The following is a 15747-nucleotide window of genomic DNA, read 5'->3' as shown; positions in this document are numbered from 1 at the left end:
GTGATCTTTTCAGATCACAAAAGCCTTCAACATCTGTTCAACCAGAAGGAACTAAACATGAGGCAACGCCGTTGGATGGAGACCTTGAATGATTATGATTGTGAGATCAGGTACCATCCCGGCAAGGCGAATGTAGTCGCTGATGCCCTGAGCCGGAAAGAAAGGATAAAACCCATCCGAATTAATGCTAGGAGGATGGAAGTAAAGAATAACCTAATCGAAAGGATATTAGCTGCACAGCAAGAGGCTGTGTTGGAAGCTAATTATCCTAAGGAAAAATTAGGAATAACTGAGGAGCAGTTGACTCTCCACAAGGATGGACTTTTAAGATTGAATGGGCGGATGTGGGTTCCTATTTATGGGGGACTACGAGACGTTATCCTCCAGGAAGCCCATAGCTCCAAATATTCTGTCCATCCTGGAGCAGACAAAATGTATCAGGATTTAAAGGCAAACTATTGGTGGATAGGCTTGAAAAAGTCTGTAGCCGCCTATGTAGCCAAATGCTTGACTTGTGCGCAAGTCAAAGCTGAGCATCAAAAGCCATCTGGCTTGCTACAACAGCCTGAACTTCCTGAATGGAAATGGGAGTGTGTAACTATGGATTTTATCACCAAGTTACCAAAAACGAGCAAAGGAAACGACACAATATGGGTTATAGTCGATCGACTGACTAAGTCAGCTCATTTCTTACCCATCAAGGAGACCTATAGCTCCGATACGTTAGCCCAGCTCTATGTTGATAAGATTGTGGCCTTACATGGCATACCTGTATCTATTATCTCTGATAGGGATACTAGGTACACGTCACATTTCTGGAAAAGTTTCCAATAATCTTTGGGCACGCGTTTGAACTTCAGTACGGCTTACCATCCACAGACGGACGGTCAGGGTGAGCGTACTATCCAAACGTTAGAAGACATGCTTCGTGCATGTGCGATCGATTTAGGTGGTAACTGGGATAAGAACCTACCCCTAATCGAATTCTCCTACAATAATAGCTACCATACCAGCATAAAGGCTGCGCCTTTCGAGGCATTATACGGTAGGAAATGTAGATCGCCTGTTTGTTGGGCGGAAGTGGGAGAGGTCCAATTATCAGGACCGGAGATAGTTTTCCAGACAACGGACAAGATTGTCCAGATTCGGGAACGTCTCAAGGCTGCCCGCGATAGGCAGAAGAGCTACGCTGATCCAAAGCGTAAGGACTTTCACTTCGAAGTAGGTGAAAAGGTGTTGCTTAAAGTGTCACCCTGGAAGGGGGTGATGCGTTTCGGCAAGAAGGGCAAGCTGAGTCCGAGATACATAGGACCTTTTGAGGTCACAGAACGTGTCGGGTCAGTTGCCTATAAGTTGAACTTGCCTGAAAAGCTCAATGAAATTCACAATGTGTTCCACATCTGCAATCTCAAGAAGTGCTTCGCCGATGAATCATTGGTGATCCCACACACAGATGTGCATATAGATGAGAGCTTAAAGTTTGTAGAGAAGCCTTTGTCGATTGAAGATCGACAGGTGAAAAAGCTTCGAAGAAAGCACGTACCAATTGTAAAGGTCAAATGGGATGCTCGTAGAGGTCCCGAATACACGTGGGAAGTCGAAGCCACGATGAAAGAAAAGTACCCCTATTTATTTGAGTAAATCTCGGGTCGAGATTTATTTTAAGGGGGTGAGGATGTAACACCTCGAATTTTTGTATCCAATGATGTGTTAACACGTGTCATTTGATTACGCGTGGCATTTATATTAAATAAAGGACTAATTTTGACAAGCCTTGAAAGTATGTAAATTCGAGGGTTATAAATGTCAACAAAGGGTAAATATACTGTATAGTAACCCTAAATGATGCTCGTACCTTCAAACGAATAAATCATGGATCGTACGGAAGCGAAACGCGGAAGAAAGTGAGAGATTACGAGCTACAGGGGTTAACCGTGTCAACATGTTTAAATTATACCTCTGAGTGACCCTTTAACGTTCCCGAGGCTTTGTAACAGTATTATACGCTCACCAGAATATACTGTATAAATTCCGTGAAGTTCCGTTTTAAAACGAGAAAGTTATGATCAAATTCGTAAGAGAAGGGTTAAAAGCGTCAATAATATAATTTAAGACTTTCCGGATAATAAATAAATTAACCGGGGGCTTAACGATACGGGTAAATAACGCGAGGTCCTTAACTGTAATTAATCAAGGGCCATATCGCAAAGTTACCCCTTCAAATCCGAAGGGTCAGGTTATTAATTACCAAAGATTCGATATTAATTACTAAGATTTAGTAATCATTTCAAAAAGATACAATTTTAACCCCTTACGGACCGTAAAGAGTATGCCTTACGGACCGTAAGGGGGGGGGGAATGATTGCTGGTGATCCGCCTATGGCTTACGGACCGCAAGGCCTAAGCCATACGGTCCGTGAGCGATGCCCAGCGACAGAAAAATGGCTGTTGGCACTTTTAAGCGGTAAAACAATAAATGATGGGTTCTCCAGAGGCATGGGCGCCCCCTACTCGACCCATAGCACCATGGGACACCTGCCCATCATCCATGATCAGTTGTAGACCAATGTGTGATGATCTTGAAGCTTGCCTTACACTATAAATAGGCCTCCTTTGTTCATAAGTTTCATCACAACTCAAAACACCTTCTCTGATCATTCTAAGAGCTCTCAAGCTTTCTTCTTTGTTCTCTAAGCAAGCCTAAACTTCTGTAAGTCGTTTAAAACCTTTGTGGTGTAAATTTACTTAGTAATATAGCTCAAAACCAAACCGTCGTAACTACGGTTTGACTTCAAGATAAATCCTTAATGGTTCAGTCTTATGTCGAATCAAAGGTAGTTATGTGTTGGTGTTCATATGGGTAATAAACCCCTAAAAGGGTTCCCTCTGATCACCACTCTAACTAGCTCAAATGTCGAGTCAAACGAATGCTTAAAAAGTCAACAAAAAGCTATTTTTGCGATTCTTGCATAATCTGTGATATAAATGATATGCAACCTGTTTAGACACTCATAAAACATGATATTAAGTATATAAACTTGTTTACGCTCGTTTGAATCGACCATTTGCTATATTGAACCGGTTCGGAGCCGAATGTCGCAAAAGTTTGACTTTTGCTTTGACTTCAGTTCTGACCCGTTTTAGTGAGGTATAGATATGCCTTAGGACTCTCTTAGGACCAGGTTACATGATGGTATAACCCTCTGTGACCGGTTCATTGTTTGTCCGAGTCTTTTACGCATTTCCGTTAATCGCCTAAAAGTTGACCGTAACGGCCTTTTTAAAATAAAACGAGTATTTCGGACACGTGAACGGACCATAACCTTGCTTACTAAATTATAAGCATGTCCTTAAAGTTTCACGGCAATCCGAGATCTAGAATGAGAGTTATGCTAAATAGCGCATTTATAAGAAACTTTTGTAATAAACGGCGCAATTAGCATAACGCCTATCTAAACCAAGATTTCGTCACCAAAACTTTTACCCACTGTTATAAAATAATATTTTGGGATTTTTAAAGATTTTCAATAATTTTTACCTTGCTCATAACCTGCGGTTATGGCTACGGTTCGGTAAATACCGAATATGCCCTTTTTGGCCGAAACTTGAGTTCTACAAGGTCTTTTGACCCGATTTCAGTTGCTACTGATTTTAAATAATAAATAAAGTATTATAGACTCTATAAACTGTTCGGGAAACTCAGATTTCCTGTAGAACTCGAAAAGCTCTTTAAAAGTCTTTAAAATGACCGAAAAACCCCTACGGGGCGATATATTAACTAAAACTCGTTACGGGCATCACGGAAGGTATCCTACTGATACCACAACCTTTTTAAGGCATATTGACTTAGGAAATAAGCGTAGGACTCTCATGGCTAACCGTTTCGCCTAATGCGCGCACGGTTCGGCTTATGAAACTAGTTTTCGTAAATTAGCCGATATGGGTCAAATTATATCATTATGACCCCAAAATCCAGAGTGTGAACCTTAAACCCAAATAAGACAAGTCTCTGAACTTGTTGGGTCAGAATCACACTCCTTTCTCGGTTTTCGCCTTTTCGCGCGATTAAACCGTATTTGTATTTCAGAACCAACCGGTCTAGGCTACGGCCAATATAAAGACCCGTTAGGATTCTAATAGGTTAATTAAAACCTTCGTTCCAGAATAGGAGCCCCAGTAAAAGCTATCTGTGACGTAATCCATTAAGGAATATACTTGCAAAGGTAAATACTTTAACTTATTTTCCCTTATACGGGCTTGGGATACGGTATATTAATATCGCTTGATTGAGCATCATATCTTCCATCGCTTAGGTGGTTAATTGAATAATGTGATCGGCTCATTTAAACAGTCTTGTTACTTAAAAGCCTTTGGGGGGTTAATGATCGTTGTCCCGGATATCCTTGGCATCATTTTACGAAATGGCCACGACCTCGACATCCCGGTGTAGGCGTACACCCGGTATATTATGTCGACATTATTATTATTAAAAGACGTAGCCGTTGGTTTTACACTAAGGTTTTACGCAATGTGGTGTGTCTATTAATCTTTAACCCGGACAGGATCCGGGCTACTGAACGCATAAAAGGACATGTAATTCGTTCACAAGAGTTTAATAATTTTCCCAAGTTATAAAAGAGTTTGTGCCTCGTGCATTCAAATCAATTTTAATAAACATTTTCAAATGTGTCAGTTGAACGTATTTACCAGTGTAAACTGACGTATTTTCCCCAAAAGATTAAGTGCAGGTACTACACGAAATTTGGCTGGTAATAGCTTCCTAGCATCACGAATAGTCTCGCAAACTTGATGCTGTATCTGACTGAACAATACTTTATTTTATTTATGATCCCCTGTGGATACAATTCGACTTCTGTAATACACTTGATATTACATTCAAAAGGTTGAATTATATTTATCTTTATGCTTCCGCTGTGCATTCATATAATTGTGTGGTTTGACTATATTGTTGCCAACTACGTCACGGTAATCCCCCACCGGGCCCACCGGTGAGACACGTGGAAATCGGGGTGTGACAGCAATACTATATCCATGTTTCACTAATGGCGGGATCAGATTTGTGTTCAGTTTGGTAATTCGGTTGATTCACCGAATTATTGTTACATGAGTGTTCGTGTACTAACTGACACACTTAACCAACCAATATGAAGTGAAATGCTATAATGAATGTTTTAAATAATGTTAAAGATAACGGAGTTGTGTTAACGGAGTTAACCTGTAAAATCTCAGTTGTCACATCATCCCCAAGTTGATAGAATTTTCATCCCAAAAATTTACTAATGTAGGGTAATGGACAGACTCGTGTGTGGTCTAGTAATTCCACGAATTACTGCTACATGAATATGTGTGTTTGTACTTGTGTAATGTTCAATGCACTTAATTAATTCCGATTAAGTGTAATGTGTGAATGAATGATTATGACAAAAGAGTTTACGAGAGTAGTTTATAATATGAAATTGTCGAATGTCACATCACCAATGCCTAAGTCACGCACAACTGACAACAATGTAACATGGCTTTAAAAAAAACTAACACTTGTTTAACAAATTCCACACAAACATTATAATCAACATCTCAATCAACCACAAACCATCATCATAGAAGCTTGGCTTTCGCAAAGGATCAAGACGAACAACCAGAGCATGCAACCGCTAAATAAAAACATAAACCACTCGGGTGAACCTATACTCATTGTCATCGAGCGTACAACAAGTCGAAACAATTACATATCGCATCATATTCCCATAATGAAGTCAATAATAGCTCGGATGAACTTCGGTTCATCATCATCGTCGAGTACATAGCATTAATAATCAAATAAGCGTGTCATATTGTCCACATGCTTCGGGTGGATACGATCTCCAACTTACCCTAACTATATAAGTTAATAAAGTATTTACAGACTCGAATGACAACCAATACTATACTATAACATTTATCAGTTTAAGAAGTAATCTATTATAACATTTATCAATTTAAGAAGTAATTTATAAGTTTAAGAGGCAAGATTATATATAAGAGGACACGGGGTGGTACGTGATGGAGCTCGATAACGCGTGAAAGTATCACGCTACACCGCCGCCGCTTATTTTATAACGCGTGAAGAATGTAACGCGTTAAATGTGTCACGCGTTGAATTTTTGAAATTTTCGAACGTTGGTTTATTTCGACCGTTTTAAAACGGTAACAATGTTTAAAAAAAAAAAAACCTTTCAACCATTTATCTATTTAATATCTCCATTTTAAACAATTTTTCACACACCAATCTACATCTTTTAAACCCATTTCACACAATTTTTAAATCTTTCTCAAATGGAATTCCCTACGGATTAGACGTTTCCGATGTCTAGCGACAACGATACCGAGTAGTCTTTCGACAACGACACGCTAAAGTATTTTGTGTCGGTGTATAACGAGCTTGATGCCGAGTCGTCCCGCCCAAAGAAGAAGACGGTCGACATTACAGACGGGGCTTTTATCTTGTGGATGGTATCTACCCGTCTTGGTCTGTTTTTGTGAAAGCTCCCTCATTTCCTGTCGAGGCTAAAGAAAAGGCGTTCAAAAAATTGCAAGAATCGGCAAGAAAAGATGTTGAGAGGGCATTTGGTGTTTTAAAGGGTAGGTGGGGTATACTACACCGACCGGTTCGTTCGAAGACCAAGAAATCAATACATAGCATAGTGTATGCATGTATCATATTGCACAATATGCTGATCAAACACGACGGACGTGCAATATCCCCGGATTGGGTGCCGGATCCTCCTACACAAGTTCAAGTTCCACAAGATATCCATTTACAATTGCGTAACGAAGAAACTCACTTTCGGTTGAGATACGATTTAATCGAACTAGTAGGTTCCCTAGGTTTGGAGTTTCCGGATTCGGACGAGGAGTAGGGTTTTTTTTTAAATTGTATGTTTCTAGTATGTTAAATTGAAGTAGTATGTTTTAAATTTAATGAAAATTTTAATTTTAGTGTTTTATTGTTAATTTCTAATTTAAAATAAAAAATTAAAAAAATTAGTGAAATTTATAATTTTAAAATGAAAATTAAAAAAAAAATTGGGAGTGATAGAATTCCATCACTAGTGATTCCACCCCTCCTACATTTCTATCACCAGTGATAGAAATTTGGTTGATGACATGGCATGATTTTATTGGACAGTGAGAGTGATAGAATCTATCACTAGTAAACCACCCCTCCTCCCCTTAAGTGTGAGTTCTCCTAGATTTAATACCTTACAAGTTCTATAAAAAAATAAGGAGTAAATTTCAAAGTTCGTCCTTTATGTATGTCTAATATATCAAAGTATGTCCTTTATCTTTAATAACCTCAGAAAACATCCTTAATGTTTGAAAAACCAATCAGGTTATGTCCTTTACCCTAAACCTTGTTTGTTTTCCTAGTTAAATGAGGTCATGTGAGATGCACATGAGGGTATATTGGTCTTTACCTTAATAAAAACCCTAAACTCCACCATCATCTTCTCCATCTTTCAATCACCTGCACATCAACATACCCCCTTCTTCTCTCTATCTAACAATCCTACCACCACCACAACCTGGCATATTCAAGAGAGAGTGAGAGAGAGAGCAGAAGAGGAGGCAGGAAAGAGAGAGAGAAACGGCGGAGCCGGTGCCGTCGTCTACGGCGGCGGTGGTTCCAGCGACCCTCTCGAGTCACAGCAGTCGTGGGTTCAGGAATTTTCTCCGGTAAACTTATCCAACTCGTCATCTTCACCTCTTTTACTCTCAGGTCTGTAACGAGCTATCTCTCAAGTCCGTTTTGTTTGCGTTTCAGGTTTGATGGTTGATGGGGTCGGGCATCATTCTAAGTTTGGGTGTCACGGCACGGGTCAGACTCGGTTCGGTTCGAGTTCAGTCGACACCGGGTTAACATGGTCGTCTCTATTCCGGTAAGGGTTTTGAGTATTTTTCGGTTAAGTTCCAGTTTCACTTCAAAATCGGATTTTGTTTGGATTTATTTTCAGATTCATTACAACCCAGTTTCAGTTTGGGTTCGGGTCCAGTCAAAGTAGCCAACCGACTCAGTTTCATTTTCGGTTCAGATTCGGTGTCGGGTCAACATCAGTCAAACAGTCAACAAGGGTGGGTCGTGGTGGCGGTGGTGATGGCGGCGACAGGTGGGTCGTGGTGGCGGTGATGGCGGCGACATGTGGGTCGTGGTGGCGGTGGTGGCGGCAGGTAGGTTGTGGTGGTGGTAGGATTGTTAGATCTCAATAAACCACTTTGTTGCCCTAATTTTGGTGAGTTGTAAGAAATTGGGGGTTTTTTTGTTCATGGGTTATTGATGATAATGTTGATGATAATCTGGGTTTTGAAGTTTTGAATATCCGGGTTTTGAAGTTTTGAATATTTTTTTCTTTGTGTTTTGAAGATCTGGGTTTTGTTTGAAGTTTTGAAGATATAATGTGCAGATTATGAAGCTTATAGTTAAGAGAAAGAAGATTTGAATTTTTTATAATTTTATTTTTCTAGTATTAAGGTAAAGACCAATATACCCTCATATGTTTCTCACATGACCTGATTTAACTGGGAAAACAAACAAGGTTTAGGGTAAAGGACCTAACCTGATTGGTTTTTCAAACATTAAGGATGTTTTCTGAGGTTATTAAAGATAAAGGACATACTTTGATATATTAGACATGCATAAAGGACGAACTTTGAAATTTACTCAAACTAGAATTGAGACCCGCCGCAATGCGGCGGGGATTCTTTAGTTATAAATAAGTCGATCTAGGACCCGTACGTTATGTTAAACCTGTCAAACGGGAAAAAATAGACAATGTTCACCCACACACGCACGTTGCGTCGTGTTAACTCATAAAATTTAGAACGAAACGTAAAAAGGTTAAATCAAAGATGCACGTTGCGATGTGTTCAGTCACAAAATTTAGAACTAATCATAAAGCGAAAAATTGCGAAAAATGAAAATTATAAAGGACCAAAGTTGAAAGTAAAAAAAGTTATGAGGATAGATTGTAAAAGATAAAAAGTTTTGGGTTAAAAGTAAAAAAACAAATAGTTTTGGGTTAAAAGTAATTTGTGAAATACTTTTGGGTGAAAAGTAAAAAAAAATCAATTTTTTTTGGAAAACCCCCAAAGCCAAGCTTACAACAACCATATGTATAACCATTTTTTCTTTGGAAAACCCTCAAAGCATACCCCGCGTTGCGGTGGGGCGTAAAACGGTGTCAAATAGTACTAATGTCACACAACCGTTATCGACCACCAACACTGACTCGACCTAGGGTTTGCGTGTTGCGACGAACCTGTCAAACATGAAAAAATAGAGGTAAAAACGGTGAACCACACATGTACGTTGCGCCGTGTTAACTTGCAAAATTTGAGAAAAAAACATAAAAAAAGTTGAACCACACTCGTATGTTGCGTCGTATTAACTTGGAAAATTTAGAACTATACGTAAAACGAAAATTTGCCAAAGATGAAAAGTATAAGTGAGAAAAGTTACGAAGTTAAATTGCAAATAATGAAAAGTTTTTGTATAAAGTTAAAAAACAAATTATATAGGGTTAAAATTGAAAAAGTTAGAAACTTTTGGGTTAAAAGAAAAAAGTCAAGTTTTTTTTGAAAAACACCCAAAGCCAAAAGTACAAGTCATTCAAGCTTAAAGTAGTTGCTAATTAAAAACCTATAAATAAGCAACATAAGTATATAAGTATGCATAAGTTAGTTGTAATTTTAGCTTTGGGAGTGTTTCAAAAAAAATGGAATTTTCCTTTTTAACCCTAAAGTTTTAATCTTTGACAATTTATGTTTAAAGTTTTAATCTTTGTTAATTTAACCCCTTTGATTAATATGATTTTTCACTTCTAATTCAAAAGTTTCCATCTTTTACGATTTACCCACTTTGATTTTTTTAACTTTTAACTCAAAGCTTTTCATCTGTTGCAACTTTGGTCCCTTATACTTTTAATCTTTCGCGAAGTGTTGTAATCTTGGCTTTGAGGGTTTTTTCAAAGAAAAATGGTTATGCATATGGTTGTTGTAACCTTGGCTTCGAGGGTTTTTCAAAAAAAATATTTTTTTTTCACCCAAAAGTATTTCATAAATTACTTTAACCCAAAACTATTTGTTTTTTTTACTTTTAACCCTAAACTTTTTTATCTTTTACAATTTATCCTCACAACTTTTTTTACTTTCAACTTTGGTCCTTTATAATTTTCATTTTACGCAAATTTTTCGCTTTATGTTTCGTTCTAAATTTTATGACTTAACACATCGCAACATACGTCTTTGGTTTAACGTTTTTACGTTTCCTTCTAAATTTTGCGAGTTAACACGACGCAACGTGTGTGTGTGTGGGTGAACGTTTTTACATCGTCTATTTTTTCCCATTTCAGAGGTTCAACATAACGTGCGGGTCCTAAATCGACTTCGTTATAACTAAAGAATCCCCGCCGCATTGCGGCGGGTCGTAATTCTAGTTTATATAGGTTTTAATAAGTCCTATGACGTAAAAGTAAATAATCAAAAGTTTAACCATACCATCAAAAACATTGTTGGTGTAAATTCCAATTTTCTTTTTCATTTTTCACTTTTTTTACAATTTAGCAACAACCATAACCTTCCATGGCTTCAACCAACACCACCAAACCTTCCTTCTTCATCACATCATTACAGATCCTCAAAACCCACAAATCTCCAGACCCCCCTCCCTCCCTCTCATGTTCATTAATCCCCCAACCCAACAATCATCAACAACATGAAGCAATTACACCAAAGAAGAGATGAAGAAACACCCACACCCACCACTGAAACCCCACCATACTCCCCCAAATCCCTCAAACACTCATCCTCCAATTCCCACAGACACCTCCCAAGATCCATCAATTACATTCTCAAAGAACAACGTCTTCTCTTCATCCTAATCGGAATCTTGATCGGATCCACCTTCGTCCTCTTGAAACCATCAATCTCCCCAATTTCCACAATCACCACACTCACCACAACCGATGAAATCACATCACTTTACAACACCCCAATAACAATCCCCGGTCGAGAATCAGTAACCCGGCAGGCGGTGGGGCGGGTACCGGTGAGTATAGGGCGGAAGCGGCGGCGGGTGGTGGTGACAGGTGGATCTGGGTTTGTGGGTAGTCATTTGGTGGATAAGTTGATTGCTAGAGGGGATGATGTGATTGTGATTGACAATTTCTTTACTGGGAGAAAAGAGAATGTTATGCATCATTTTGGGAACCCTAGATTTGAGCTAATTAGGCATGATGTGGTTGAGCCTATTTTGTTGGAGGTTGATCAGATCTATCATTTGGCTTGTCCTGCTTCCCCTGTTCATTATAAGTACAATCCTGTCAAGACTATTATATCCTTTTTTGCTTCTTTCTTTCATTTTTGCTCTTATTGCTTATCATCTAGTGTATGTGTATATGTATGTGTGTTTGCTAGATTTGGGATGATTTTTGAACAATAACCTTGTTAATAATAGCTAGAGTTTATGCTCACATTTATGCACAATAGCAGGATTTTTCACCTTAACGTTATGCGTAGATTTGCGCTGAAGTTATTAAGTTTACGGATCTTGTTATTCCCTTGATGGTTTTGAATATGGTTATTGTTATAAGTTGTTGGTTTTGGATAGGGTTATTTTTGTATTAACATGTTTTTATTCTATATGGTAGCATCTTTGCAGTTTATATTGGTGGGATATCGGTTATCGGCCCTCTGCAAAATATCGGTGTGAAATATCGGTCTGCAATATCGGTTCCGATATTATCGGCGATATTGCCGTTATTTTGGATGCCTTGGTTGATGTGGACTCGGAGGAAGATTCATGGCTTACGATTAGATCATGCTTCAAATATTGGCACTTTTGAGTTTTGACTTTTGATACTATTAATATTATATATGTTTCACGTCTTATATATATGTATATATATAAACTTGGCATGATAGTAAATTTACTGATATCCCACCGCGATAACCTATATCTCAAATATCTGCCCTTGAACGATATTTGATTTTGGACTGCTATAAACTGCATAGGGTAGCATATATTTACGTTATTTTGGATTGTGTTGTACTTCTTTGTAAAAATGAAAGATACTTGTAACGGCAATTCGAAGCGTAGATTTAAGTAGAAGGTCACATTTTCACTAGTTCTTAAGTTGCTTTAAATAGGTGTATCGTCAGTTTGTGGCTGTATCTTGGCTTGACATTGTTTTTGTTCAATGTTTGGGTATGGTTTTAAAATAGCTACGTGAATTTGAAGTAATACGAATCTGAGATTCCTTGACTAATGTGATTACAAGACGAATGTGATGGGCACTTTAAACATGTTGGGACTTGCCAAGAGAATCGGGGCAAGATTTTTGCTTACAAGCACAAGTGAGGTGTATGGGGACCCACTTGAGCATCCTCAAAAGGAGACTTATTGGGGGCATGTGAATCCAATAGGTGAACATTATATGAAATTTATCTGATCTTACTTTGTTTTGTTTTTTACAATTTTATTTTTGTGTTTTTGTGATGCTTGTAAGTTGTAACCATATAGTTTATGATACTATATAGGTGTTAGAAGCTGCTATGATGAAGGGAAAAGGACAGCTGAAACCTTGACAATGGATTATCATCGAGGGGATGGTGTTGAGGTGATTAATAAATCCTTACATTCTTTCATTCTTCATTTTAATTTTGTCGTTTTCAATATTGTGCATTATGTGCTTGTCTGTAAAGAGGACACTATACATTGGCAATAAAAGAAACATGTTACATATGGCTATTTGAGGTGTCTTTTGTTTAAGAAATAGTTTGTAACCGATATGCTTATAGGATTCTCATGTTGCATGTTTAGCTATAGTCACCGAACAAGTAACAACTACACTTAATTAGTGAAATATATAGAGTTAGGAATAGGAATGAGATGATTATATTAAGTTATTGTAAATAAAGTTCTGCTATGCTCAAACTTATGTTTTTATTGTGGGAACAAATATCTTACATTAGATACAAGAAAAATGAACTAATAAGGATAGCCGAAGTAGATAAGGATAAATATCATGAGGAAATCTATGCAGTTTATATCGGTGATATATCATCGATATTTCTGTATCGGTCCCCATGTCAGAATATCAGTAGTTCAGTACTGATATTATCGGCGATATTGACCAATATATCACCGATTTCCCGATATCAGTACTTTTCTTCTTAGTCCTACCATTCGTCTTTCTTCTTATTGTTGCTGTTAGTGTTTTAAGTCTTAATTGTCAGTGTTAAATGTTAGTGTTTTAAGACTTAATCAGTTCCTACTTGCTACAATTGCAAGTGTTTTGCAAGTTTCAAAAGGTTAATTTGTTAATGGTAGGAGTATACTGAATTGTTAGTGTTAAATTGCTATATATATAAATTCTGCATGATATTAAAATTACCAATATCCCACCGATATCCCACCGCGATAACCGATATCTCAAATATCGGTCCTTGACCGATATCCGATTTTTTACCGTATTAACTGCATAGGAGGAAATAACTTTTTTTTTTCTATGAAATGGTAAAAATTGTTCACTGTCTATATTATTCTTATAATATGAACATTGCAAACAACTTATTACACCATTGTGGCAGCATGAAATGTGACAACTATGGCTTTGACCGCAGGTTCGGATTGCGCGTATTTTTAACACATATGGTCCTAGGATGTGTCTGGATGATGGGCGTGTTGTTAGCAACTTTGTTTCACAGGTAAAACTGGAGCCTCTTTTTTAATAAATGATATAGGATCACTCACTGGTTATTAGTTTATTACAATAACTTTTTAGTTAAATTTCTTAGTGAGATAGCTTGGTTTTGCAGGCCATTCGCAAACAACCAATGACCGTTTATGGTGACGGAAAACAAACACGAAGTTTTCAATATGTCTCTGACTTGGTATGCTGTTTCATAATCTGTAGTCTTTTTGTTTAATGTGAATTGTAAGTTTGTCAGATTTAGTTTCACATTTGAATCTGATGGTTATTCAAAAGACAAAAGTGCAAAGTGCAAGTAATAGAAACAAGCTTTACACTTTTCCTGATTTTAGGAAAGAAAACAGAAACTAACTTTACATTTTACTACCTATTTTAGCAATCAACCTTATTTTAAACTTATTTTGCTTGTACATTGCTGATGTGGCACTGATTGATGTCATGCCAGCTGCCACATCACATGTCAAATATGCAAAAAAAAAAAAAAAATCTAGTTTTAGAAAATAAATTAAGTTACAAGTTTGAAAAAAATGATTTACTTAAGTTTTTATGTAAAATAATTATTGAAGGTCACATTAGATGCCTCATGACTAGGGCTGTAAACGAACCGAACGAACACGAACAAGGTCATGTTCGTGTTCGTTCGTTAAGGAAATTAACATGTTCACGAACTGTTCACGAACGCATACCGAACATTAGTTTATGTTCGTGTTCGTTCATTAAGGAAATTCAGTTGTTCACGAACAGTTCGTGAACACTGGTCTCGAACACAAACGAACACAAGCCAAAAAAAATTATCACAACAATTGCCAAAAAAAAATCAGCTTAGTTTGCTAGCTAAGAAATTTAACTATAAATTAACCAGTAAGAATTGTAATTTGGTTGCTATAATCGGTAATAAAGTGTAAGTTGGTTTTTATATAGGTCCAAATACAAAGTTGTTTTGTTAAAATCAGGGAAAAAAGTGCAAAGTTAGTTTCTTTGATTCAAATATTTTAATTTATTATTTCATATCAGTTTTGAAGTTAAAGTTAATCCATTCGACCCCACGTTTCAAACTTCACCTTTGGGAGCTCCATTTGAGGACCTTTTGATCAGCTTAACAATGAATAATATCTTCTTAGTGAACCGAGGCCAAATTATTTGACAACTTTGCCCTTCTTGAAATCAGGTTGACGGACTCATGGCCCTAATGGAAGGTGAGCATATCGGACCATTCAATTTGGGCAATCCAGGAGAGTTCACCATGTTAGAACTTGCTCAGGTTTGTCTGCTTCTAACTTGCTCATTTTGGCATGTCTAGTTTTGAAACCAATCGTGACCGTAATCTTTGGTTTTAGGTGGTGAAAGAAACTATTGATCCGAGTGCTACAATAGAATTCAGAGAGAACACTGCTGATGATCCTCAAAAGAGAAAACCAGATATCAGCAAGGCAAAGAATTTGCTGAATTGGGAGCCTAAAATAACGCTTCGTGAGGGTCTGCCACTAATGGCGGCTGATTTCAGAAACCGAATCTTGAATGAAGATGAAGGCAAAGGCGCAAAGTGAGATGAGATATTCTTGATTCGATACATGTATGTATAGACTCAGCATCCTATATCTATATGTTTGTTTCTTTTTCAATAGATTTTTTGTTGAATCGGACTCTTAGAAAAGATTGGTTTGTTTGTGTAATAGATTTTGATGTATCATCATCAAGAAAGGATTTTTTTATTAATTTTTTTTCTGGTTTTTGTATCAACTGATATTATTGTTAAGAAAGGATCTTGATTTGAGATATGTGCTTAACGAATATCTTGTTCTATTAACTTTTTAGCAAGAAAACCAAGGGTACCGGTGAGTCGGGTCGCGTTGGGTTGGGTTGTGAAGCTGTTAGATATTTGTGGGCATAAAGAAAAAGTTGAAAAACCTATGAGCTCTGAAAGATGGAAAGAAAAAAAAACATGTTGGATTTTGTTGATTGGTAGGCATCTGATTCAAAG

The 15747-nt window shown here is 37.4% G+C and overlaps 1 protein-coding gene across 1 annotated transcript; it reads left to right on the top strand.

Annotated features, from left to right (window-relative positions):
• Nucleotides 1–10586: 10586 nt before the first annotated feature.
• LOC110904397 (UDP-glucuronic acid decarboxylase 1) lies at nucleotides 10587–15544 on the top strand. Its single transcript, XM_022150255.2, has 7 exons — nucleotides 10587–11386; nucleotides 12330–12477; nucleotides 12592–12671; nucleotides 13678–13761; nucleotides 13873–13947; nucleotides 14935–15027; nucleotides 15104–15544. Exons 1-7 carry the CDS (start codon nucleotides 10769–10771, stop codon nucleotides 15311–15313), a joined length of 1308 nt encoding a protein of 435 aa, XP_022005947.1. The 5' UTR covers nucleotides 10587–10768; the 3' UTR covers nucleotides 15314–15544.
• Nucleotides 15545–15747: the final 203 nt, after the last annotated feature.

This window comes from Helianthus annuus, chromosome 14, assembly GCF_002127325.2.
Source record: "Helianthus annuus cultivar XRQ/B chromosome 14, HanXRQr2.0-SUNRISE, whole genome shotgun sequence".
In the NCBI taxonomy this organism is placed as follows: Eukaryota; Viridiplantae; Streptophyta; class Magnoliopsida; order Asterales; family Asteraceae; genus Helianthus; species Helianthus annuus.
This window is presented reverse-complemented; position numbering and strand designations above follow the sequence as displayed.

What these genes read in the sequence shown, in the direction of transcription:
- LOC110904397 (XM_022150255.2), top strand. Translation starts at nt 10,769, where the DNA reads ATGAAGCAATTACACCAAAGAAGAGATGAAGAAACACCCACACCCACC. An exon ending in GGGGCATGTGAATCCAATAG is followed by an intron (nt 12,478 to 12,591) that starts GTGAACATTATA and finishes GATACTATATAG; the next exon opens with GTGTTAGAAGCTGCTATGAT. An exon ending in CCATGTTAGAACTTGCTCAG is followed by an intron (nt 15,028 to 15,103) that starts GTTTGTCTGCTT and finishes CTTTGGTTTTAG; the next exon opens with GTGGTGAAAGAAACTATTGA.